This window comes from Cricetulus griseus, chromosome 4, assembly GCF_003668045.3.
Source record: "Cricetulus griseus strain 17A/GY chromosome 4, alternate assembly CriGri-PICRH-1.0, whole genome shotgun sequence".
Taxonomy (NCBI): domain Eukaryota; kingdom Metazoa; phylum Chordata; class Mammalia; order Rodentia; family Cricetidae; genus Cricetulus; species Cricetulus griseus.
In genome coordinates, this window is record NC_048597.1 from 104,213,986 (window position 1) to 104,239,871 (window position 25,886).

The window sequence follows — 25,886 nt, forward strand, 5'->3', positions numbered from 1 at the left end:
TGTCTCAAGCTCTGAAAATGCCTGAGCCTCCAACCGCCCCACCCAGAACCACATCCCATGCACTTGGCACACGCAAGCAAGCTCCTGAGCACCAGCCACAGGCCCCAGCCCCTCCCAGCCTCCCAGGTGCTGCTACCCAAATATCTGCCCAGTGACCCCAAGAACTGGTGTTCCAAGTCCAAGCAGGGAGATAACCAAAACTGGAAGGGCAAGCCACAGTGTTGGAAGAAGCTGGTCTCAGCTGCTGTGGTTAGGGACAATCCTGAAAAGTGCCCAAGACCTCTCAGTGGTGTCAGGAACCCAGATGAGCCACAGGCGGCACAGCCCAGGGGGCAAGCACAACACTTACAGTCGCTTGATTCCAGACTCCGGCTGGGGGGACGTTCTTGGGTGTATGATGGGCGGAGGTTGGGGTATTCGATTCTCCTCTTCTATTTCTTCACTGAAGGCATGCAATACAGGAGTCAAAACAATTCTGTCAGAACTGGAACATCCCCAAAGCGGGTAGAATGGTTTGATATGGTGCAAAACTTCTTGATGGGGAGTAAGGTACCCGGGAAGATGCCAACCAGGGTTTCTGCCGGCACACTCTGCCTGGTGGTCTGGAAGGGTAAGTCTGTGGTCCCTCTGGCCCAGGGGAGGTGTTCAGAACAAGTACTAGGTCCTTCCTCCCTCTGTCCTCTCTTTCTCTTTGTCCCCCTCCTTTTGATGTGCATGGTGTTTAAATGGTATGCATACCTATAAATATGTATTAATTCCTGAATGCACAAGCATGTGTGTGTGTGCACTCCTGTGAGGCCCAGGAGGGGGACCATCTTCTACCCATTCCCACCTTATTCTTTGAGGCAGGGTATCTCAATCAAACCCAGAGCTCTTAGCTAAGGCTCGTCCTGCTAGCCAGCTTGCTCTGGGGATCTGCTGAAACAATAACAGGTGGGTTATACACAATACCAGCATGTACACGGCTTCTGAAGATCCGAGTCCTGAATTCATGCTTGGACCTCCGCCATCTCCAGACCTCCATCTTCTGACCTCCCCATCCTCTAGATCAGTGCTTTTCAACCTTCTTAATGCCACGACCCTCATGCTGTGGTGACCCCAACCATAAAATTATTTCCTTGCTACTTCATAGCTGTGGTTTTGCTACTGTTGTGAGGTATGCCAAGGGTCAAGACCCATGGGTTGAGAACCACTACTCTAGTCTCCACCACCCAAATTCTGGGATTTTAGGTGTGTCCCAACATTCTCTCTCTCTCTCTCTCTCTCTCTCTCTCTCAATACAAGGTTTCTGTGTAGCTTTGGAGCCTGCCCTGGCACTTGCTCTGTACACCAGGCTGGCCTCGAACTCGAACTCCTGTAGATCTGTCTCTGCCTCACAAGTGCTGGGATTAAAGTCCTGCACACAACACAGGGCCCCAACATTCTCAATCCTCTGGGTTTTTTTTTTTTTTTTTTTTTTTTTTTTTTTTTTTTTTTTTTGGTTTTTCGAGACAGGGTTTCTCTGTGTAGCTTTGGAGCCTATCCTGGCACTTGCTCTGGAGACCAGGCTGGCCTCGAACTCACAGAGATCCACCTGCCTCTGCCTCCTGAGGGCTGGGATTAAAGGCATGCGCCACCAACGCCCAGCCTCAATCCTCTGTTTTGAGATTGTGTTTTACTATCCTAGACTGACCTCAGACTCGCCATCCTCCTGCCTCAGTCACTCGAGCACTAGGATGACAGATGTGTGCCACTGCACTCTATTTTCAGCCCAACACAACAGCTCCCATTTCCTGTCTCCACAAAATGCTTCTGATTCCGTGCCTGGACTTCTCCCGTCTGCAGGAAGCAGCTGACCCTCAATGACACCCACACCTGAGCTCTAGAGCACCTGGAAGGAAGGCCTTCTTCCCAGGCCTCCTCCACTAGGAAGCCTTCTAACTCCTCTGTTTCTCCAGAGCTAACGCTCCCCCTCTGAACACTCAGGGGCACTATACCTGCACCAGGCCCACAGAGGGCTGTCACTAGACATGAACACTCAAAAACTCATGGCCCTACTTTCTGTGTATGTCACTGTCCCCAGTGGGGCTGGGGCTGCATCTAGCACACTGTTTATTCTCCCTGCTTCCCTTCACCCAGTGTGTATTTTCTTTATTATTCTTACTCCTTTTAAAGTTTGTTTTTCTAAATAGGGTTTCTCTGTGTAGCCGTGACTGTCCTGTACCTAGTTCTGTAGCTCAAGCTAGCATCAGACTCACAGAGATCTGCCTGTCTCTGCCTCCCAAAGTGCTAGGATTAAAGGCATGCACCCCTACCACCCTGCCTCTGGCTTATTCTTTTTTTTTAAGATTTTATTTATTTATTATGTATACAACATTCTGCTTCCGTGTATATCTGCACATCAGAAGAGGGCACCAGATCTCATTACAGATGGTTGTGAGCCACCATGTGGTTGCTGGGAATTGAACTCCGGACCTCTGGAAGAACAGCCAGTGCTCTTAACCTCTGAGCCATCTCTCCAGCCCCCGCCTCTGGCTTATTCTTGTGTGTGTGTTTGAGTGTGACTGTGAGAGAGACAGAGACAGAGGGAGAGGGAGGAGACGGAGAGGGAAAGAGAGCACGAGCGCAGGTGCTTGAAGCAAAAGGGCAATAGATTTTTCGAGCTGGAGTTACACACAGGTGGTGTGAGCTGCCTGGTACAGATGCCAGGAACTGAACCTGGATCCTCTGTCAGAGCAATCTTTCCCACTGAGCCATCTCTCTATTGTTAGTATTCAGGCTTTCTGTACTGGCCTGTCCTTGGGGTTCTGACAGGATATGCCCTCAGCTGCAGATACTAAGAGCACCACCTGTGCACATTCACCATTTTCCCTTTTAAAAGGGTCCTACCCACCTCCTATCCTTCTCTTCCTTTCTGTCCCTCTTTCTCTCCCTTGGTCTCTGTCTCTCTGCCCCTCTTTCCCCTCTCCTGCTGCTTCTGTCCCCAGAGGCTGGTCTCCCCCCTCCCCTTTCCCCTTTATATCATCCCTTTCCCTAATTAAAAAACAAAACAAAAACAAAAAAAATCCCTCTGCTTGAACCCTGTCTCATGGCATCTTTCTCAAGCCTTTTCTTAAATTACAACATCCACTCCCTCTTTTATTTTTTGAGACAAGGTCTCTCTCACGGATTCTTGAGCTCAGGGATTTGGCTAGGCTGGTTGCTAGCCTATACTAGGGACCCACTTGTCTCTCCCTCCCCAGGGCTGGACTAACAGGCGAGAACCACGGCAAATGTCTGGGGACCTAAATTCAGGTCCTCCTGCTTGCAGTGTAAACTCTTCACTGATGGAGTCATCTATCTCCTCAGGCCCTCTAGCAGACATCTAACGTACTTGGCAAGATGTGCAATGGCCTGCTTGGTGGCTGTATGACTTCTATAGCATCTATAGGAGTGCTTGACTGCTGCACTGATGTGCCTGGGTTTGGGGTGTGGCCACTAAGGTCAGGCAGGGGTTAGTTTGTTCCATGATGCCTGGCCTCGCCTTTTTTTTTTTCCCCCTGGTTTTTGGAGACAGGGTTTCTCTGTCCTGGAACTAGCTCTTGTAGACCAAGCTGGTCTCGAACTCACAGAGATCCACCTGCCTTTGCCTCGAGAGTGCTGGGATAAAAGGCGTGTGCCACCACCACCGCCCGGCACCCTCACCTCTTATAGTAGGCCAGCTCCTCTTGCAGCAGGAATACCTTGGACTTCAGCTCATTCCTCTCGTGCAGCACATCCCGCAGCTCCTGCAGCGTGAACCGAGGGCGGTTGGGGTCCTTGAGATCCAGGGCAGCCTTCTCTGAGTCTGAGAGGCACTCCTCTCCATCTGCCTGCAGCTGTATCTGAAGAAGGCAGAGATGGGCTGTCAAGGGCCTCCTCACCTCCCTATGGTAGGCGGCCTGCTCAGGTCACTATTTTCAGTGTGTGGGCAGCAGCCTCCCCTTATCTTCTATAACGCTTCCCTCTGGAGGTGGAAGGCAGCCACCACCTGTGCAGCAAGCTCCTTTGCTGAGCCAGCCCTGCGCCCTGGACTCCCACTCCACTCAGGGTCCTATCAGGCTCCACTCAGGCGAGCCTCCCACTATGCCTCTGGCTGCCGCCCTCCACCAACTGTTGTTCTTCCTCCTCTGTGATCCCCTCCCATACTGTCACTCAGGACTCTGCTAATTTGGTCAAGGTGTGTGGAAGTACAGCTGAGACTCCTCGGTACCATTTTCACTTAACAAGAAGTCCTGTTGCTTTCTGTGACAGGCCCCCCGATCAAATCCTCAGGGGCTCTTGCCATCTTGCTGGCATTCAGAGCCTGACAGGGGGATAGAGCTGTCTGTATTGCAGGTCACACAGACAGATCGCAGTATCATTCTGCATCACCTGCCCTGCTTCAGATCACAACTTATCCTCCTCTCACCTCCTTCCAGAGCCTGGCAGCCTTTCACACAGAGTTTACTATTTTAAAGTATATTAGCTGCGTGTGGTGGTGCATGACTCTAATCCTGTCACGTGGGTGGCTGAGGCAGGACGGGTGCCGTGCCTGGAGTTCAAGGCCAACCTGAGCTGTGCAGTGAGTTTCAAGTCAATCTGGGCCACACAGTGAGTTTGAGGTCATGTGGATACAGTGTGAGACCTTGTCTCAAAAAAAAAAAAAAAAAAAGAAAGAAAAGAATAATTTCATACAGTAACACAATATTTAATACCGCTAATTCCCAAACATCATCCACAGGAAACATCCCAACTCAGTAAGCAACCATTTGCCACTCCTCCCTCTTTGAGTCTCAGGCCCTGCAGGAAGCCTGCTTTCTTGTCTCTCCCGACCTGGACATTTCCCATAAAGCATCTGCTTCTTCTAGTCAACCTTATGTCTCGTCCATGTTACAGCCTGTGTCAGAGACTCATCCCTTTTAACAGGTGGGTAATAATCCACAGCATGGAAGGTATGCATGGTCCTGTCTGGGATGAAGGACACGTAGGTGGCTTCTTCTCTTTGGGTATAAATCCCAGTGTCCAGTCCTGGTGGGGTAGCTATCATGAGACTGTCTTTAACTTTCTGAGCTCTATTTTCTTTCTTCTTCTTCTTCTTCTTCTTCTTCTTCTTCTTCTTCTTCTTCTTCTTCTTCCTCCTCCTCCTCCTCCTCCTCCTCCTCCTCCTCCTCCTTCTTCTTTTTGGTTTTTCAAGACAGGGTTTCTCTGTGTAACCTTGGATGTCCAGGAAGTCACTCTGTAGACCAGGCTGGTCTAGAACTCACAGAGATCCTCCTCTGCTTCCCTGGGATTGAAGGTCTGTGCCTCCACTGCCCGGCCTGTGTTCTCTTTTCTATACCAAAGTGCTTCTCACAGCAAATGCACTGTTTTATGCTCTCAACAGCCATACTAAGGGCCCCAGTTTTCCATCATCTACACAACACTTGTCTCTTTCTGTTTATTTGTTTACTCATCTATTGTTTGCATTTATGAGTGTTCTACAGAGAGTATATGGTGATCAAAGGGCAACTTTTGGGGAGTCAGTTCTTTCTTTTGACCATGTGGGTCCTGGGTACCAAGCTCCAGTGGTCAGGCTTGGCAGCAAGTACCTTTGCCTTCTGAGACATCATACCAGCTGTCATGGCTAATTTTAGGCCAACTGGACACAAGCTAGAGTCATCTAAAAGAAGGGAACCTCAATTGAGAAAATTCCTCTGTAAAATTCAGCTGTAGGACATTTTCTTAGTGATTGATGAGGAGGGTCCAGTCCATTGTGGGTAGTGCCATCCATGGGCTGGTTGTGCTGGGTTCTGTAAGAAAGCAGGCTGAGCAAGCCATGGGGAGCAAGCCAGTAAGCAGCACCCCTCATGGCCTCTGTATCAGCTCCTGCCTCCAGGTTCCTGCCCTGACTTCCTTCAGTGATGAACGGTGATATGGAAGTGTAAGCCAAATAAACCGTTTCCTCCTGAAGTAGTTTTGGTCACTGTGATCCATCACAGTGATAGTAACCCTAAGTGGTTGGTCCAGGGTTTCTCTGTGGCTTTGGAGGCTGTCCTGGAACTAGATCTTGTAGACCAGGCTGGTCTTGAACTCACAGAGAACCACCTGCCTCTACCTCCAGAGTGCTGGGATTAAAGGCATGCGCCACCACCACTCTGCTGAGGTCAGCTCATTATCTTCTTTTCAGAGACAGGTTCTCATTCTGTAGCCCAGCCTGGCTGGAACCCACATCAATCTTCCTGCCTCAGCCTCTGGAATGCTGGGATAACAGGTGTGTGCCACTGAACACCCCTTTCTCTCCCTCCCCTACCCTTTCCTAACACTTGGGATACTGGGACCTTGCATATGCCAGCACAAGCTCCCCAATCCCCTGCCCCAAGCCAGCATGCCAAATTCCAAGAGGTCCATTTCTTCATTTCAGTGTCTCACACCCAAGAGCCTTCAGTGTCCATATACACCAAAGTCAGGATGCTCTAGAATGAGAAGGCAGAGTTGGACAACACACCCTTGCCCTGCCCCTCAACCCCCACAGGGTGAAGGGGACTCTAGATAGGGCAGTGGAACATGGCCGAGCAGCCAAGGGCTCCAGGAGGCTGAGCTGGACAGGCTGTTCCAGGGAAGGGACATCTGAAAGGAGACACCGTCTGCCGGGCAGGTCAGCTGAGCTCCAGGGAAGGTCAAGATGGGCGGGGAGGGCTCTGCCCACGCCTACAGTTGAAGCCAGAGCCACTGCAGAAGAGGTGGGCAGTAGGAGAAGAAACATGATGCCTGTGTCCCTGCAGGCTACTCAGCATCTGGAGATCTTCTCCTGGTGAGGCTACCCCACAGGGTTTGACTTCTTGGGCCAGCCTGTTACAGCCTGTGTCAAAGCCTCATTCCTTTTGATGGTTGTGTAATATTCTCCTGTGAGGCAAACCTCTAGTATTACCTGTGACCGCTGAGGCCACACCATCAGGGCCAGACACCTCCCCAAACAGCGTCCTCCATTAAAGGACATCCAGCATTTTACTAAGCACTCCATGCCTTACGGTCATTGAATTCAGAACTGGAAACAGACTCGAATTGAACAGCAGGATCAAGAGAGACACACACAAATACACCAGTAAGTGAGGACGGAGGGAGGTGCTCCCTATGCAGTGCTCCCTATGATTGGGGGCTCATGGATGTGTAGGAGTTTTCCACCAACCCTCAGCACCAGAGGCACAGGCCAAAGGTTGCAAACTAGAGCCCCTAGGTTTGCACAGTGTTCCCTACATTTGTTTAGACCCTTGCTGTGCCACGTCTACTGAATTAGCTGTCAACCGTTTTAAGATCTGGAGATTCAAACTCCAAATCCTCCCGCCTCGGCATCACCAGTGCTAGGTTTACAAGTGAATACATACCATCATGCCCCGTGGACTTAGGAATAGTTCTTTTTGTTTGTTTCTGTTTTGTTTTTCAAAACAGGGTTTCTTTGTGTTGCCATGGTTGTCCTGAAACTCACTGTGTAGACCAGGCTGGCCTTGAACTCACAGAGATCCACCTGCCTCTGCCACCCGAGTGCTGGGACTAAAGGAATAGGGTGCACCCCCCTGCAAACCCACCTTGACACACAGGGTCCCCCGCTTCCCAGCAGTGGCTGGAGAGATGGCTCAGAGGTTAAGAGCACTGGTTGTTCTGGAGGTCCTGAGTTCAATTCCCAGCATCCAACATGACAGCCCACGACTGTCTATAACTGTAGCCCCATGGGATCTGATGCCTTCTTCTGATATGTAGAGATACATGAATAAAACAGCCACACACATTAAATAAATATCTTGGGGGGGGGAACCTAGGGAGGGCTGGAGAGATGGCTCAGCGGTTAAGAGCACTGACTGTTCTTCCAGAGATTCTGAGTTCAATTCCCAGCAACCACATGGTGGCTCACAGCCATCTGTAATGTGATCTGGTGCCCTCTTCTGGCACGCAGTGAATGCATGATAAATAAATAAATCTAAAAAAAACCAAAAAAACAAAAAAACAAAGCAGGGTCGGCTCTTTGTGACAATAAGCATTAATCCCCCTAGAGCTTAGGTGAGTCTTAGCCAGGGGTGTGGTAGCTTTGCCTCTGAGTATTCATGCCTAGAGTATGGGGAGAACTGGGGTTCTATCAGCCATGACTATAGCCAGTGAACAGCCTGAGTAAGGTCTGTTCCAGCTGGTAAGTTTGAAGCTGTTCCTTCCAATATGGTCATCAAGCCAATCAGAGGCCCTTCTAGGCTCATTCCACAAGGGACTGTAGGGTGGCTCAGGTTATCTCAGATAAACAGCTCCCAGGAGGCTCTCTGGGCACAGGTGCCAGTAGATGCCTGGAGGCCCCAGGAGACCATTACAGGTCAGAGCTTCTAGCCTGAGGCCTGGCCTCCTGGGAAGGCTCCCCTGTGGGATCACTGGAGCCTGGTGATCATAGTTCAAAGCATCCCAGAACTAGGACCCAGCATCTAAACCCTGGTTCAACCCAGCTACCAGTCTCTCTATGTAGCCCAGACTGGCTAGCCTGGTCTACATAGTGAGTTCCAGGACAGTCCAGACTATGTAGAGAGATCTACTCTCAGGAAACTAGCAAAAATGAAAAAACAAAAAAGGGCTTCCTCTCCAGCTCCAAATTCCTCTATAGCTCCCATCTCCCTCCTCCAGCCCCGCCCCAGGACTGAACTGCGTCCAGCCACATGCTGCATTCCCCAGCCTGGTTCCCGGCTGTTCCCTGCCTGGAATAGCTTGCTCCACATTCCACTGGAAACCTGCCCACCGACCTGTCCCCACCTCCCTCCTCCCCATGCAGGGCAAGCACTCTGCCACTGAGTGCTTCAGAGAACCTTCTAGATGTATGAGGGCCAGCTGGCCATGCTTCCCCACTCCCCTGTCCCCTCTCCTAATGCCCACATTCCTCTACATGGGCTGCACAAGAGCCTGAACCACTGGCTCAGGACTGTCCCCCTCATCTCCCAGAAGCCCTAGGTCTCATGCAATCCTGATGCACTCCTGTTTGATTGACAAGCACCCTGGACTTCACACAACTCTGAGGCCAACCTGGCAGAGTGATCTAGAACATGGACAGCCTTGATTTTACACCCCATTTCTTTCTATTTTTCTATTTGTATGCACACAGAGGCCAGATGTTGACATCAGATGGCTTCCTCCATTGCTCTCCACTTGTTTAGCTCGGCAATTCTGCTAGACTGGCTGGCTGTGGAGGTGCTGAGACACCCCTGTCTCGGCCCCTCCACAGTGCTAGTATTATAGGCATAAGCCCCATCTGGCTTTTGTTTGTTGGTGCTGGGGATCCAAATTCAGGTCTCCAAACTAAAGTCCTTGTGTCTGCAGGGCAAGCACTTTATCGAAAGCCATCTCCCAGCCCTTCTCTTCCTTTCTTCTCAAGTCTTCAGCTGCCAGAAACGGAAGGCAAAACCAGCTCGTGTGACCAGTTGGTGCAAAATGTCCCTATCCTCCTTAAGGGAGGGACCTGGAACAGGGCCGGGAATCACATGGTTCCTAGGGTGATGCCCTTGGGTACCCAGGTTTAGACCAGCCCTATCTTGGCAGAAGGAGAGAGGCCTGAGTTCCTGGGGCAAAAATGTGACATAGGTACCCCCAATTGTGGCCTAGTGGCTCTGTCTTGGGCATGTGCCTTCACCCTGCTGTGGCTCTGGCCCAGACTTTGACTTCAGGCCTGTATTACTGCTAGGTCATTGGTGCCTGCCACACCTCACTTCCCCTTCATACTGTTCTCTGTAAAACCCCAGGCTCATCACACTTGCAGAAGCTGTGTCAAGGGACCCCCATGCATTTCTGCTGCAGCTCAGAGCCTGTGTCGGCTCCAGAGGGGCAGCTGTGACCCTGGCCTACCAGCCCACACCCCTGTACTTTCCCCTAAATCTCCAGAGTTCCGCTTGGTGTCCACCTGGCTTGTGGACCCCTTGACAGCAGCCAGGGACTCTGGAGGGCGCAGTACCTATCTTTAGGCCTCTCCACAGAGGCCTGACTCAGTGACTAGCCAGCCTGAAGACTTCTTCTGGGACTCTTGGGGAGTCATTCAGCAGGTTCCTATCAGGGACCATGTGGTAGCCAGAGCCCACCCGAGAATGGATACCAACTTAGAGGCAACAAAACCAAAAAGGCCCGAGTCAGAATTCCTGCTACCATCCTCTAAACACCTGGAACCAGCTGTACCTGAAGCTTTCCTGACCATCAAGCTTCAGTCAGTCACACAGCCAATGCACCTTTCTCTCTCTCCTTCAACATGTAAGTTGACTTCATGACACCATACACTTTAATCAGGCCCTAACCCTGTCCCTCTAAAGATAGCTTCTTCCTTACTTCTCTCCCCTGATTCTAGCCCTTCAGAAGCAGTTGGCCCAGGTTCATTGGCTTGGCAAAGACTGGAAGTTGGCTGCCTGTAAGTTCACCTGCTTTGCTGGGTGACTAATGAGGCATGTCCATTTTAAACTATTCGTGTACACCCAGGGAAAGAAAATGCAAGCCCTGACTGTTCCTGTGTCCACTGGGGACTCTGTCTCACTTTCAACCTATGGAAGCTCCAGTGTCTCTCCCCTGATCCCATACCCCCACCCCCACCAGCTGCAGAAAAACTGCACCTTGGAAGCTCTGCCAGCTGTTGGCATGACAAGCCCATTTTGGGGGACCCAAGCTCCACCTGGGAATTGTCTGTGTCAGACACACTGCATCTGCCCCCTGGCCCTGGGCCTCCTGACAGCTCTGTCGCACAGACAGGTAGACCTCCAGTGCTCACTGCCTGCCTCTGTCTTCTTGTTCTCATCTTCAGAGCATGTGAGGCTTAAATGGCATGTGGCCTTTAGCCACTCCGGGGTAGGAACTAGTACATAAATGTCCCCAGTGTCACCCCAAGGAAAGGCAGCTCTGAGAGGTCCTGTGTACTTCTGAGCAGCCCCAGCAGGGTTAAGTGTCCTCAGCTTGGGGTGTGGCCTTGTCACCAGGCCTCCTGTTCACCTTTCCCTTTTCTGTCACCCACTGCCTCAAGGGTCACCTCTCAAATGTACGTCTTGCTGGAAGCCCTGGTCACTAGCTCTTCCTGAGAGACATAAGTGAGGACAATGTCTCACTACCTAGACAGTCTCTCCCTCTCCAGGGTGACTATGCTGGGGGCTCAATCCTTCCCTTCTTTTTTTGTTTTGTTTTTGTTTTTCGAGACAGGGTTTCTCTGGGTAGCTTTGGAGCCTGTCCTGGCACTCGCTCTGGAGACCAGACTGGCCTCGAACTCACAGAGATCCACCTGCCTCTGCCTCCCGAGTGCTGGGATTAAAGGCATGCGCCACCATATTCCAGGTAGTCCTTCTTTTCTATATGAGGCCATAAACTCCTGGGATACCCTGCCTCCTGTTGGGAGGCACTCATGTGCACACACACAGCACCTGCCAAACCCTCAGATGCACAAACTCCTCTGCTTTAGGAGCCTGCAGGCCTGGCCCCAAGCTCCACCTGAACAGCACATTTACTCCCCTACACTGCATACCAGCCACCTTCATTCACCTGGGTGCCTTCTTGATGTCCCTGAGGCTCCCCCTGCCACAGGGCCTTTGCACAGATGTTTCTTTCTGCCAGGAACGCATTCCCCCTCCTCCTTTATCCTTAATGATTCTGCCAATCATCTCCTAGAAAAGTCCCCTGGGCCCACCTCACGGCAGAAGGAAGAGAATGTTGTCCCCTGACCTCTACACACTGTGGCACGTTCGAGTGTACGACACAATAAATAAATGTTAACATCATCCATATGTAATTCACAGACCATAACATCTACCCTTCAAAGAATAAAGTCCAGGGATTTTCAGAATATTCTGAGGTATGCAACCACCACCACTGTCTAATTCCAGAAGTTTTCCCTCATCTCCAAAGAAACCCTGTGTGTGCCCGTTAGCCATTCACCACTGCCCTAGCCCGACCCACCCATCTACATTCTGTCCTGGATCTGCCCAATCCGGAAACCTCAGATACATGGGAGCCACACAGTATGTGGCCTTCCATGTCTGGCCTACTCTCACTCATGATGAACACCTATGGGGCAGAGTGAGCGCATGACTCAAGTCTTTTTCAGGGCTGAGTCATGTTCCACACCGTGACCACATTTTCTTGTTCACTTCCTAATCAGGTATCTTTTCCATCTGTCAGAGCTGATGAGTAAGTAATGCTACTGTGAGTATCTGGGTAGTTTTTTGTTTGTGTTTTTTGGTTTTTGTTTTTTTTTGATTTTTTGAGACAGGGTTTCTCCCGAGTGCTGGGATTAAAGGCGTGCGCCACCACCGCCAGGCTCTGGGTAGTTTTTGTTCCTAGGTTTTATTTATTTATTTATTTATTCATTCACTCATTTATTTATTATGTATACAGTATTCTGCCTGCATGTATCCCTGCAGGTCAGAAGAGGGCACCAGATCTCATTATAGATGGTTATGAGCCATCATGTGGTTGCTGGGAATTGAACTCAGGACCTTGGGAAGAACAGTCCGTGCTCTTAACCTTTGAGCCATCTCTCCAGCCCTGTCCCTAGGTTTTATGTTTGCTTTTGACACAGGGTCTCACATAGCTTAGGTTAGTCTAGAATTTGATACATAGTCAAGGATGATCTTAAAGTCCTAATTCTTCATCCTTACCTTCCTGAGCACTAGGACTCCAGGTGTGAGCCACTGAGCCAGCTTGCACAAGTTTTATTTATTTTTTAAATGTGTAGATGTGTGTGTCTGAATGTGGGCATGTGTACACATGGATGCAGGTTCTCACTGAGGCCAGAAGAGGGCAACAGATACCCTGGAGCTGGAGTTACAGGCAGTTGTGCACCTCCAAATGTGGGGGTTTAAGAACCAAACCAGGGTCCTTTGGAAGAGCAGCAAGTGCTCTTAACTGCTGAGCCATCTCTCCAGGCCTCTGTACACATTTTTACATGGACACATGTTCAGTTCTCTTGGGTATCTGTCTAGAACTTCCAGTCCCTATAAACACGCTCCATGGGACAGCAGCCAGGGCTAGGCAATTCTTACCATTCTATTCTCTGTGCCTGCTACATGGTCAACAGTCACATGAATGAATGAATGAATGAATGAATGAATGAATGAAGCTCAGTAGTCATCACTGGATTGCATTGCATGCCCTCTGGAATGCTGGAGACCTGGGCTTCAGGCCCAGCTCTGCCCTTGCCCAGTTGTGTGTCCTCAGGTCAACATCTCTCTCTCTCTCTCTCTCTCTCTCTCTCTCTCTCTCTCTCTCTCTCTCTCTCTCTCTGTGTGTGTGTGTGTGTGTGTGTGTGTGTGTGTGCCTCCTACCTTCTTAGGTACAATGGGAGAAAACAAGGCAATTCTTCCTACTGGCCCACAACTCGGATTCCCACACCACCTCAACCCCAGCCTGCTGCTCACCTCAGCCTCCTCCTCCCCATTCTGGCTGTGCTCGCCCTGCAGCCTCTCTCGAAGCTTCCCGAGTTCTGCCCGCAGGCTGCCCATCTCCTGCTCCTTGGTCTGCAGATCTGCCTCAAGCTCCACCTTCTGCTCAATCAGGGCCTTCCCCTGGGCTTCCACCACTGTGACCCGGTGCCGAAGGTCATGGTTGATCTTCATTAGCCTCGTCTGCTGCTGTTGCAGCTGTAGAGAGAAAGAGACACTGAGTGAGGCAGCCAGTGCTCTTAACTGTGGAGCCATCTCTCCAGCCCCCTCCTATGGTTTGTGAACAGAGGACCCTCCTCTTGCTGCTTCCATGAAGTAGCAGAGTGGACTCAGGTTAGCATTGGTCACTTACAGCCTCAACGTCCTCATTCTTCAGGCCGAGCTCCCTGTCTTTGGCTCGTATCTCATCCCTCTGCTTGTCCACAACTTCCTTCAGCCTCTTCATCACCTGCCGCTCACGCTCTGACATGCCTGGATGAAGGTGAGACTGGCAGGTGAGCCACCTCCCCTTGGCTTAAGCCCCACATAGTGTCACACTGCAAGCGGGCCAGAGCTCTCCCCTAAGTGTCCCACATACCCTCCATACACCCTGGTGCCTGCCCCTGCCTTCAGTCTTGACAAACACATTCCTACCTCACCATCTTTCCCTCTCTCATCCCTCTGCCTAAGGCTCTTCCTTCTGACCTCCTTGGGATCACTGAACAGAAGACTCCTCTTGTTCTTTTCCTCTGTACAATGGCGCCCCTCCCTCACCAGGAAATACTTCCACCTGATAATAACAACACATCATGATAGACACGATCCCACATGGTGACCTGGAGGTTAGCCTTCAAAGTTCACACTGTTACTGAAAGCCACATTTGGCCTATGTGGCTCTGGGCCCTTTCTGCCTTTGTTTCCAAATTCATAAAATGGGACAGTGGAAACTTGGAGAATGGGTAGAGGCAACACACACAATACCATTAGGACACAGCATTTGGTGGGTAGCCAGGACAGCTCCATTCCTGTAAACTGTCAGTGAGGCAGGTGAGGTACTGAGGAGCAGGCCTCCCACCCATAAGGTGCCTTTCAGGCATTTGATGAAGCAGGATGGTGGTGGCTTTGGAGGCAGAGGCAGGCAGATCTCAGTGAGTTCAAGGCTAGCCTGGTCTACAAAGCAAGTTCCAGGACAGCCAGGACTGTTATACAGAGAAACTCTTGTCTTGAAAAGAAAAAATTTAAAGGAAAAAACAAACAAACAAACAAATGACTGTGTGGTCAGCTTTGCTTCATTCCTGGTGACAAAATCACTTCCCAGATACCAAGGGGCCATTGGCAAATCCATACAGGTCCCTCTTCACCCCTTTTGCCCTGTGCTGGACACTCAGTTCACAGCCCTGTGTGCTAACAGCTCTCTAGCTGGGCAGATTCCCAGAGACATTCAGAGGGGATTTCTGTTTTTTGTTTGTTTGTTTGTTTTCATTTTTCTGAGACAGTTTCTCTGTCCTGTGACTCCATCTGTAGACCAGGCTGTCCTCCAACTCATAGAGATCTGCCTGCCTCTGCTTCCCGAGTACTGGGATTAAAGCTGAATGGCAGAGGGGACTTTTTTCAATTATTTATTTTATTTTATGTGCATTGGTGTTTTTCCTGAATGTGTGAGGCTGTCAGATCTTGGAGTTACAGACAGTTGTGAGCTGCCATGTGGGTGCTGGGAATTGAACTCTGATCCTCCTGGAAAAGCAGCCAGTGCTCCCAACCACTGAGCTCCAGCTCCAAGGGGATTTTTTAATCCATAAGGCTTTTGTGGTGAGATAAGAGACCTGAACACAGCACCTGCTGCTACTCAGAAATCCAGTGGCCCAGGTAGGCACAGGCCCTCTGAGCCCTCCTCCCCCTGACTCACCTGCTCATCTGATACCTGCACCAAGTCCTCAGATGGCCCTTGACCCCCACCTCCCACCCCTTTCCTGCTCCATGTTACTCTTGACTGGGACTCAAGGTCACCAGCACCTGCCCTCTTTATTCCAGGGCACTGCCTGCCCCATGCCTGTTCCTCTAGTAGGTGGGGAACAGTGGGTCCCTGCTGTGTTCCCATGGTTTCCCCACAAAATAAAAATAACCTTGAAGGCAGCCTGGAATCTGCCTGCCTCTTCACTCAGGCGGGGGCTGCGGGCATGGAGAACACAGCTAGCTCCCCAGCTGGTCCCATGAAAGCCGAGCACACTCCATGCTCAGTGTATTTCCTGTGCACACCTTACACTGGTCTATGATGGTCAGCAGGGATTGGGAAAACTGCAAGGGCAGAGCCACACTCCCAGAGGGAAGGGGCCACAGGGAAAGCAGCTCAGAGCTGCTTGAGGCCTCTGAGGCTTCAACAGTGGGGCTCCCAGATGACCCCTGAGGCCTCTGGGTACATGGTAGGACTATCATAGGCAAAACCAAGATTTTTCTCCTGAATAAAATGATTCCGGCCTGGCAGTGGTGGCACACACCTTTGATCCCAGCACTGGGGGGAGGGGGGCCGGGGGGCAGAGGCAGGCAGATCTCTGTGAGTTCAAGGCCAGCCTTCTTGTCTACAAAGCTACACAGAGAAATCCTGTCTCAAAAAAAAAAAAAAAAAAAAAGATTCCACAATTCCATTCCTAGACATGACCCCACAGAGCTGAAACCAGGTCTTCCCAGAAACACCCAAAAGATGTTCATAGCAGCCAAAAAGTGGATATAGCCAGAAAGCCCCATCTGTGGATGAATGACAGACATGGTCCATTTATAAACTAAGAAGGCAGACAAACTTATGAGAGAGGTACCGCTACCTCTTTGTCCTTTTCAAACTGGGCAGCAGAGGCCCACAAAGGTCTTGTGAGTCTGTCAAATAACATGGCAAATCAGTGCTGGGGTCAAGAGTCATCTGTGTGGTCTGGCTCCAGAGACCATCTACTCACAGATACACTCTGGTTTTAATCCACCAAACACATCCTACAAAGGACACCCAGGAGAAGAGAATTCCAGACCAGGATTCAACTGTGAATTTTTTGTTTTTCCTTCAGTTCTTATCAGCACCTTATTTCATTTGTTTTGAATTTTATTACATTTATTTGTGCATGTGTGTGTGTGTGTAAGTCATGCTTACTTGTGGGGAATTAGAGTTCAATGCGAAAGAGTCCATTCTCTCCCTCCTTTATTGTGTGGGACCTGGGGGTTAAACCCATGATGTCAGGCTTAGCCAAAAGCACTGTGCCCACTGAGCCATCTCACTGTCCTTGTCTGTTCTTTTTAAACTTTATTTATTATTATTATTATTATTATTATTATTATTATTGTTTGTTCCAGGACAGCCTCCAAAGCCACAGAGGAAACCCTGTCTCGAAAAACCGATAAATAAATAACAAACAAACAAACATAATAATAATAATATAAAAGTTTAAGCCAGGCATAGTAGTGCATGTCTCTCTCTCTCTTTTTTGGGGGGAAGGGGGTTTTGAGACAGGGTTTCTCTGTGGCTTTGGAGGCCGTCCTGGAACTTGCTCTTGTAGACCAGGCTGGTCTCGAACTCACAGAGATCCACCTGCCTCTGCCTCCCGAGTGCTGGGATTAAAGGCGTGTGCTACCACCAGGCTTACTTTTTTTTTTGAGACAAGATTTCTCTGTGCAGTCCAAACTGTCCTGGAACTTGCTGTGTAGTTCAGGCTGGCCTCAAACTCAGAGAGATCTGCCTGCCTCTGCCTCCCGAGTGCTGGGGTTACAGATGTGCATCACCACACCTGGTATATGCAATGCCTGGGATCCAACCCAGTGCCTCATGCACGCTACTGAGCCACATCCCCAGCTCTTACTTTATCCTCTCAAAGTTGTAACCACAAATTCTCCAGGGCCCTCATCCCAATCCACTCTTGTCCATCAAACCAGAGGACAGGGCTTTTTGTAGACAGCCAAGGGTTTGCTTAGGCTGAAGAGCCTGCAGATGGGTGTAGTAGTGCACTCCTTTAATCCCAGCACTCAGGAGGCAGAGCTCTGTGAGTTAGAGGCTAGCCGGGTCTACACAGCATGTTCCAGGAAAGCCAGGTCTACACAATGAGACTCTGCAAAAACAAAACAAGTTGGGTATTGGTGGTGCACACCTTTAGTCCCAGGACTCAGGAGGCAGAGGCAAGTGAATCGCTGGGAATTCCAGGCCAGCCTGGTTTACATAGTGAGTTCCAGGACAGCCAGAGTTGTTACACACAGAAACTCTGTCTCAAAAAACCAAAAGAAACAAACAAATAAAAAAGAGACAAATCTGAGATATGATTCCCTGGTGTCAGCTACAAGAGGCAAGCTCCCATGTCAAGGGAAGGCTGTGGGCTCTACAGAGCAGATGGAGCTCACAAGGGCCCAGACCAAACTCCACTGTCCATTCTTGTTTTCCCAGCCCCAGGAGAGAGTCATGTATGAAGGTCCCAGGTAAGTTTATAGGACAGATGGCAGTTGATGGCCTCCAGTACCAATCAAATCAGAACTGCTGTCCCCAGGTGCCTGCTACTCACCCTGTCCTGTGACCACAGCCTGAAATCTCTTCAAACACAGAGGACAACAACACCCTTGGACCCTTCCAATCTTATCTTCAGCCCCCATCAGCTTGACTATCTTCTCTTACCTTGGCCTTATAGGTTTCCCTCAAACACTCATACCCCAGGGTCTTGGCTTGTGCCACCTGTTCATGGCACTAACGTGACTCAATGTGCCACTTCATCAGGGCTGAACTGCGACCATCCAGATGGGTGGACATAAAGCCACCTCACGTAGTTACCCTTTGCCCCCACCTCACCTCTCATATACTGTCAGTTGCCATAAATTGAAATAAGACCTCTATTTAATATTTACATATTTACTGCCTATCCCACTATGCTAAAACAAAGTTTCAAGTGGCCAGGGTCTGGCTTGTCCAGTGTGTCCCAGGGTCTAGAGGAATCATGTAGGAAGGCAGAAAGCTGTGACAGCTAATTAAGTTCACATTAACATCTCATCTGGACCTAAGTCATTTCTCTCCGAGAGAGTCAAGATAGGAATCCTCCTGCTCACAGGCGCCAAAGGCTCCAGAACAGAGGCAGTGGCCTGTGTGGTCATAGGGATCACTGAGATGGGATGCCTCACCTTCCTGCTTCTGGAACTCCTCCTCAGAGAAGCCCACGTCCTTGTGGTTGAGGTTGGTCATCAGTTGCTTATTCTCCTCTTGCAGCTGGGCAATCTGGGACAGGAGGTCCTGTGCCTCACCCCGCCACACATCCTCCACCAGCTCCAGCTCCTGTAGAAGGGACAGGAAAGGTCACAGTGGGATCAGAGCCACCCACTGTCTCACCTGCCCATCTGGAGAACTACTCTCTTTCTGCGACTTGGAGCCACCACCTCCCCCCAAGAGAAGCAGCACACAGAGCAACATAGAGTCTCTTCAGCTGACGTGTGCACCGATGTCATGAGGACCCAGGCCCTGTGTGGCTTTGTGAAGCATTCCATTATTTAAAAAAAAAAAAAATCTAGCTGGGGCAGTTGTGGTATGTGACTTTAAACTCAGCACTCTGGAGGCAGAGGCAGGCAAAACTTCGAGTTTGAGGCCAGCTTAGTCTACAGAGTGAGTTCCAGGACAGCCAGGGCTACACAGAGAAACCCTGTCTTGGGAAAAAGGAGGAGAAGAGGAAGAAGAAAGAAGCAGCAGCAGCAGCAGCAGCAGCTGAGACTTGGGGTGAGTTAAGAGGCCAGCCTAGGCCACCCCCCCCCCCAAAAAAAAGATACAGAAGAGAAAAGACAGGCCCACACTCATATGATCGCGTATGCATGCAGAGGTCTATAACAGTGGCTCTCAACCCTTCAATACAGTTCCTCATGTTGTGGTGACCCCAACCATAACATTAATATGGTGGCTACTTCATTACTGTAATTTTGCTACTGTTACAAACTCTAATGTAAATATCTGCTTTCCAATGGCCTTAGGCAACCCCCCACCCCCCCACCCCCTTACTCCCAGCATCATGCCCCCACAGGTTAAGAACTGCTGGTCTACAGCAATGTTGCAGAAAAAAGCCAGCCAGAGTTCACCAGCTCAGGAAGGCATAAACAAAACCAACTTATCCCCGAAACGGGTTATTGTCTGTACATAAAAAGAATGAAATGTTGCTAAGGCTAACCCCAGCTAAGAAGAGAAGCCAGGTAAAAAAGGTCACACAGTCCGCAATGCCATTTCTATGAAATGTCCCAACCAGCAAATCCACAGAGACAGAGGTAACCTGGGGCTTCTGGCCAGAGTTTGGAGTGCTGGTTAGTGTGCATAGGTTCCTCTCCAAAGGCTATGCAAACATTCTAAAGTTTACAATGGTGCAGTCTATACAACTGTGAACTCAGAAGCAACCACTCAGAGGCATGATTGAGGCTGGGGAGCACCAAGGCTGTGGCTTTGGATACAAGCCAAGCTCAAGGACAGCAATTTGCATCCTGTCAACATAAGCTTGCTTGTTGGAGGAGCTGGGAATGGAACTGAGGGCCTTGCACACACTATGTAAGCATTCTCCCTCTGAACCACACGCCCAGCTCCTCACTGGGGGATTCTAGGCAGGGACTCTACCACTGAGCCACATATGCAGACCTCTTTTCAGATAGGGTCTCATTAAGTTGTCCAAGCTAACTCACTCTGTAGCATACAGGCAGGCCTTGTTTTGATTCACCTGCCTCAGCCTCCCAAGTAGATGGGATTATAGGCTTGTACCACCAGGCTTGGATACACCAACTCAGGCTTGAACTCTGCTTCTACTACAAATAGCTGATTTGGAGCAAGTTCTTTAAACCTTGGGTGCTCGAGAAACGATAACAGGATGTCCCTTTGGGGACTGTTGGGGCCATAAGGCAGTCAGGTGGATGGAAAGGGTTTAAACTGGTGCTGGGCACACAGAAAGTGCCTGTACAGTCAGTCAGGATGGGGCCAGCCCTCCTCTCCTACAATCTGTCAAAGGCTGGCTAGGAGGCTGAACCTCCAGCATCACCCTCCCTCTCTCACCTCCTAGAGAAGTTCTCCCATCCCATCTTCTCTGTCAGGAAACTGTGGCCGTGGGAAAATGAGAGGCCGTGACTATGTACACCTACAGGTGGTTCCAGGTCACAAGTGTCCGGCCAGGCAGAGAAGTGACTGGATAATGGTCAGGGACCTTCTGCACACAGTGGTGGCCTGGAAACCAGGCCAGACCTTTCCTCTGCCCCCAAGCTGGGACAGGCTGAACACAGAGTGGCCCAAGTGGCTATTAGGAGTAACCAGCTAAACAAGTGAAACCATGACCCCACAAAGACATCCTCATGCTAGTCCCCAGAACCTAACAATATGTCACCTTCTACAGCAAAAGGGACTTTGACCTCAAGAAGATCTGGTGGGTATATGTGATCATAGAGTCCTTGTAAAAGGTCAGCATGGGTCAGAGTGAGAGAGGATGTGGTATAGGTTAGCACCTGGAAGATGTTGTGTGTTGGTTTTTCGAGACAGGATTTCTCTGTACTGTTTTGGAGGCTGTCCTGGCACTCGCTCTGGAGACCAGGCTGGCCTGGAACTCACAGAGATCCGCCTGCCTCTGCCCCTCCCGAGAGCTGGGATTAAAGGCGTGTGCCACCAATGCCTGCCTTTGATTTTATTTTATTTTTTTTTAAAGATTTTATTTATTTATTATGCATACAACATTCTGCTTCTATGTATATCTGCACACCAGAAGAGGGCACCAGATCTTATAATGGATGGTTGTGAGCTACCATGTGGTTGCTGGGAATTGAACTCAGGACCTCTGGAAGAGCAGTCGGTGCTCTTAACCTCTGAGCCATCTCTCCAGCCCCTGATTTTATTTTTTTAATACCATAGTTTTTGGTTCTGGGACAATGCCCAGGACCTTGTATACCTCAAGCAACCTTCCCCCATCCCAGCCCTTTGTGTATTTTTGAGATGGAGCATCACTAAGCTACCCAGGTTGGCCTAAAGCTTGCCATCCTCCTGCCTCAGCCTGCCAAACGCACCACCAGGTCCAGCTGTTGAGTGTAATCCATTTCCGACTCCTGGCTTCCAGAACATTACTCAGTCTTATCCACATCAGTGTTTTCTGGTATGACCCATTGTTCCTTGCTCCACTGTACCTTAGTGCTCAACTACACACACAACCCAGTAAAGCAACACATTTCCCCTTCTTGGAGCCATTAATGCTATAATGTTGTAACAGCCACAGGTGAGGAATATAGATTTTAGTCACAGTTTTGTTATCCTCTCAGGTTGGCCTCACACTCCCTTCGTAGATGAGGCTGGCCTTGACATCCTGATTCTCTTGCCTCCACTTCCCTAGTGTTACCGTTGTAGACATGTCTGGTTTCTACAGTGCTGGGAATCGAACCCAGGCCCTCATGAATGCTAAGCAAGCACTCTATCAACTGAGTTACAGCCCAGCCCTTTTTTTTCTTTTTAATTATGCATAGGTGTGTGTGTATGTGTATGTGTGTGTGTGTGTGTGTGTGCCTCCCCACAAGACCCCTCCGTGGCTGGCTCCTCACTTGGACCAGCTCTCAGCTCAGGCAGTGTCTCATGAGGAATTTCCCCGACAGCCTGCCACCTAGACACCCTCCATCAGAGCTCCCTGCTCACCTCCTTCATGGCACTTAATCACAAGCTGACATCCCTGTTGGTTTTTAAATATATGCATTCACACTAGTACTGGTGAAATACGTGCTGGATTTCAAACATGAGGTTACGAGAAGGATGGGGCCCTGGCAAGCTGTCTCACCAGGTCTGACTTGACCAGGGACCCACATGGTAGAGGGACACAAGTGACTCCTGGGGCTTATCCTCTGACTTCCTGGCTGTAAATAAACAAACAAATGTTTTTGACTAAAAAACGGTGCCTGAGGCTGCAGCTCAGTCAATAGAGTGCTTGCCCAGCATGCCCCAGTGGTCCACACCAGTACTTCCAGCACCAGGGAGGATGAGAGGTTCAAGGTCATCCTCTGATGTATAACAAGTCCTATGCTGACCGGGATACATCAGACTCTGCCTCAAAAATAAAAAATAATGAAAAAAAAATTGTATGCAGGCTAGGCATGGTGGTGATGCCTTTAATCCTAGGGAGGCAGAGGCAGGTGGATCTCTGTGAGTTCAAGTCCAGCCTGGTCTACAGAAGAGTTCCAGGCTAGCCAGAACTTCAGAGAGACCATGTTTCAAGCAAAACAAACAAACAAAAAGTTAAAGAATATTAATGAGTCTGGAGAGATGGCTCAGTGGTCAAGAGTAGTGCTCTGCCAGAGGACCTGGGTTCAATTCCCAGCACCTACATGGCAGCTCCCAACTGTCTGTAACATCAGGCACCCTCTTCTGGCCTCCGTGGGCAAGGAGCATGTGGTGCACAGATGTACATGCAGGCAAAACACTTATACACATAAACTAAAATTAAATAATAAACACTCAATAATTTTAATACTAGGGGATGGTGGAGGAGCATCTGTCTAGCACACTTGAGGCCCTGAATTTGACCTGCAGTAGCACAGAAAAACTTGAAAATAGCAATTTTTATGCTGAATTCAGCATAAAACACAGTGAATGAAAAGTGTCATGGATATACTGGTTTCCATTCTCTGTGTTAAAATGAACATCACATGTTTCCTCTTAGCATGTACTTTCTGTTGCTATGAAATGGCAAGGCCCTAGAACTGCAGGCCCACAGAGGCCAGACCTTCACCTGCGTCCCCATGTCCCCAGAATGGTGCCTGGAACATGAAAGTACATATGGGATTTGGAGGTGAGGAGTGTAGAGGGCCTGCTTAGCATAAATAAGGCCTTGGGTTGGCTCTCCAGCTTTAAAACTATATCCACATAACAGCTGAGTGAACGACACAGACTGTGTTCTGTACAGACATACCCACACAGCCCCTGCTCTCTGTATTCTGTCACCCCCCTGCTGCTGCCTGACTGGAGGACCTGTCTTGGCTTCCCTCTGCTTGCTACTGCCCACATCACCCAGGAGAGCACTTTGAACACCATGGCATGTCCACAGGGTTGCGCACTGCATAATCAGACAGAACCATGGGTCCATGGCCTGGGGCTGGGTGATGGGCCCAGTGGAGTAAGTCCATGTGTCTGTGGAAGGCTAGGACACAGCCATTCTGAAGCCATGTTTACAGAGAGAGAAGGAAAGAGGAGAGAAAGCCGGGAGACAATTAAGGGCAGCTGAGGTTTTTGTGGGGAAAAAAAAAAGGTAGCTTGAAGCACCTCTGGTTGTAGAAGAGATCTTATGGACTTGTTCTGACCATATATGCAAGCCACACCGAGAGGCCTGGGCTGGAGAGGAGGGATTCAGTCCCAGCTGTTTATAAACAAGTGCTGGTGCTGACTTCCTGGCTGTAGCCAGTGACATTCTGAAGTAACAAGTGCAGCTAAGAATTCCAGCTGATGAATTTGGTGACCTGTGATGGCCCAGCCCAGGCACAGCAGAAATAAAACACTGACTGGGATGGGACATGAAAAAAGTGCCAGCAGGATTTCTGGCAGACACTGGGCCTGAGCCATCCATAGTCAGGGTTCTGCCTGATGGCAGGGACCTCCACCCGGAACCACTCCAGGAGAGGTGGAATATCTGGGAGGTGGGAGTAGAAATGCCTAGTTGGGGGGCACCAATAACCCCTGGGGTTATCTCAGTGTTAACCAGAATTAACACCTCTGAGCCTTGGGCCTCTAGTGACAAACTTCTTTACCCACTGGACCATCTTGCTTGCTGGCCCCAGGCTCTGGCCTGGGCCCCCAACCCAGTGTTCATCACTGTCCTCCAGGGTGGGGACTGAGATTACCCCGTGATAGCAGAGGACACCATGACACAGAGAGGATAGCAATCTGTCCCAAAGCCCACAGCCTGCCAACTTGTGGGGTTTGAAACCAGGCTGTCTGGCTCCAATGTCCCAGTGATGCTGAGATTCTGGAAATGAATTACAGGACCGAGGGGGGCACTTTCCGGCTCCAAGTGTGACCCTGGAAGTGCAGTTGACTCTGAGGAGCTCAGTTTCCTTCCTGACCCCAGGGCACAGGATGGGGTGGGGGGACGGATAAACACAGCCAGGCCTGACACATGCACACCCATGGTCTGTCCTCAGGGTGAGACCGAACACCTATTTTTGACTATTGTCTAGACAACTTAAGACCCATCCCAAGAGTACACAATAGAGGATGGCCTGCCAGGAAGTTTCAGAGAGGACAACCAAACTTCCTGAGGCCACACAGCATGCCAGAACAGGTTCCAGTATCCAGAGGAAAGGAGTTTCCTCCCATCCCTGGTCAGAGTTGTCCGACAAGCGGCTCACGGCTCACGCTGAGGTTTGGGCAGGAAACCACACATCTCCCACTTCCCTACCCCAGGCACTTAGTCTTGTCTGATCTGGTCTTCCAAAGGCAGACAACTGTTCTTGGGGCAGAGGTGGGCCTGAGAGGCACTTGCAGCTATTCAGTGCTCCTATTCAAGCAGACTGGAGAAGAGACCCGGGAAGTAACTCTCTCCCAAGGGCTTCTGTAACCTGGTGTTAATCCCTCTGCATTTGGGCCCTCCAATTCCTCATCCGGAAAAAAAAAAAAGTCAAGGAAATCCTCACTATGCAGTTGTAAAAGAATTTAAAGACAACATCAAGGCCGGGAAGGCACCTCGAGGTGTAGGAGAATAAAATAGGGGAACCCTGGGAAGAAAGTTGCAACTATGAAGCCCGGGGTGGGGACTCAGGACTGGCTCACTCTGAGGGCTCTGAAGGGACTTAAGATAGGATGAAAACAGAGGGCTGGACATCTGGTGTCATACCTTGGTCACAAAGGTGGGTGGGGACTGACTTCCTTCCTGGAATAAAATAATGCTAAGTACTGTGCCCACTGCATCCCATTTGATCCTCGTAGGTGGGTTCTACTGTAAACACCACTGGACAGACTCGGAGACAAAGCACAGAGAGCCTCTGCAAGTTACCCAAGGTCACACAGTTACTCAGTCCTCCCAGCTGGGCCAAGAGGACCGTGGCCTCCCTCTCTCTCTCCTTCACCCCGAGCATTCTCTTCTACTCTAGTCACTGTGTACACTCATCCACACGGAAACTAGCGGCTGCCCAGAGCCGAATGGCACCCACGGAGTTGGATGGAGCCCCTTGCCCGGACCGGCAAACTAAGGCCTCCGCCCACCTTCTGATGCTTGCGCTCCTTCTCAATGCGGTCCATCCTCTCCACGCGCAGCCGGTCCAGCTCCAGGCGCAGCTCGTCCAGCTCGGGAGCGACGTGGTGGCGGCTCACCAGAACCTCGAGAATCTCCAGGACCCTCACGACCTTGGGCATGAGGCGCGCGATGGCCTCGCAGCCGTGTTGGTCGATGACCCTCTCGAACTCGTGGCCCACGAGCGACGCGATGTCGTACACGTCCATGACGGTCAGCTCCGCCACGTTCTTCTCCAGCGCCGACAGGGCGGCGGGAGGCGACCCTAGCGGCTCCTCCATGGCCCCGCGCGGGCCCGCGCCGTCCGTCC

General features: G+C 50.3%; 1 protein-coding gene across 2 annotated transcripts in view; it reads right to left on the reverse strand.

The window, feature by feature from the left end:
- The window catches only part of Rilpl1 (Rab interacting lysosomal protein like 1), a 35,686-nt gene extending 9,800 nt beyond the window's left edge, over window positions 1-25,886 (reverse strand). For both annotated transcript variants that reach the window (XM_027413905.2, XM_027413907.2), the window contains exons 1-6: window positions 25,549-25,886; window positions 18,495-18,645; window positions 13,735-13,853; window positions 13,359-13,580; window positions 3,664-3,842; window positions 350-442 (exon numbers count right to left, since the gene is read on the reverse strand). In XM_027413905.2, the coding sequence (XP_027269706.1) occupies window positions 350-442; window positions 3,664-3,842; window positions 13,359-13,580; window positions 13,735-13,853; window positions 18,495-18,645; window positions 25,549-25,857 (1,073 nt within the window). In that variant the 5' untranslated portion in view covers window positions 25,858-25,886. The remainder of the gene's footprint in view (window positions 1-349; window positions 443-3,663; window positions 3,843-13,358; window positions 13,581-13,734; window positions 13,854-18,494; window positions 18,646-25,548) is intronic.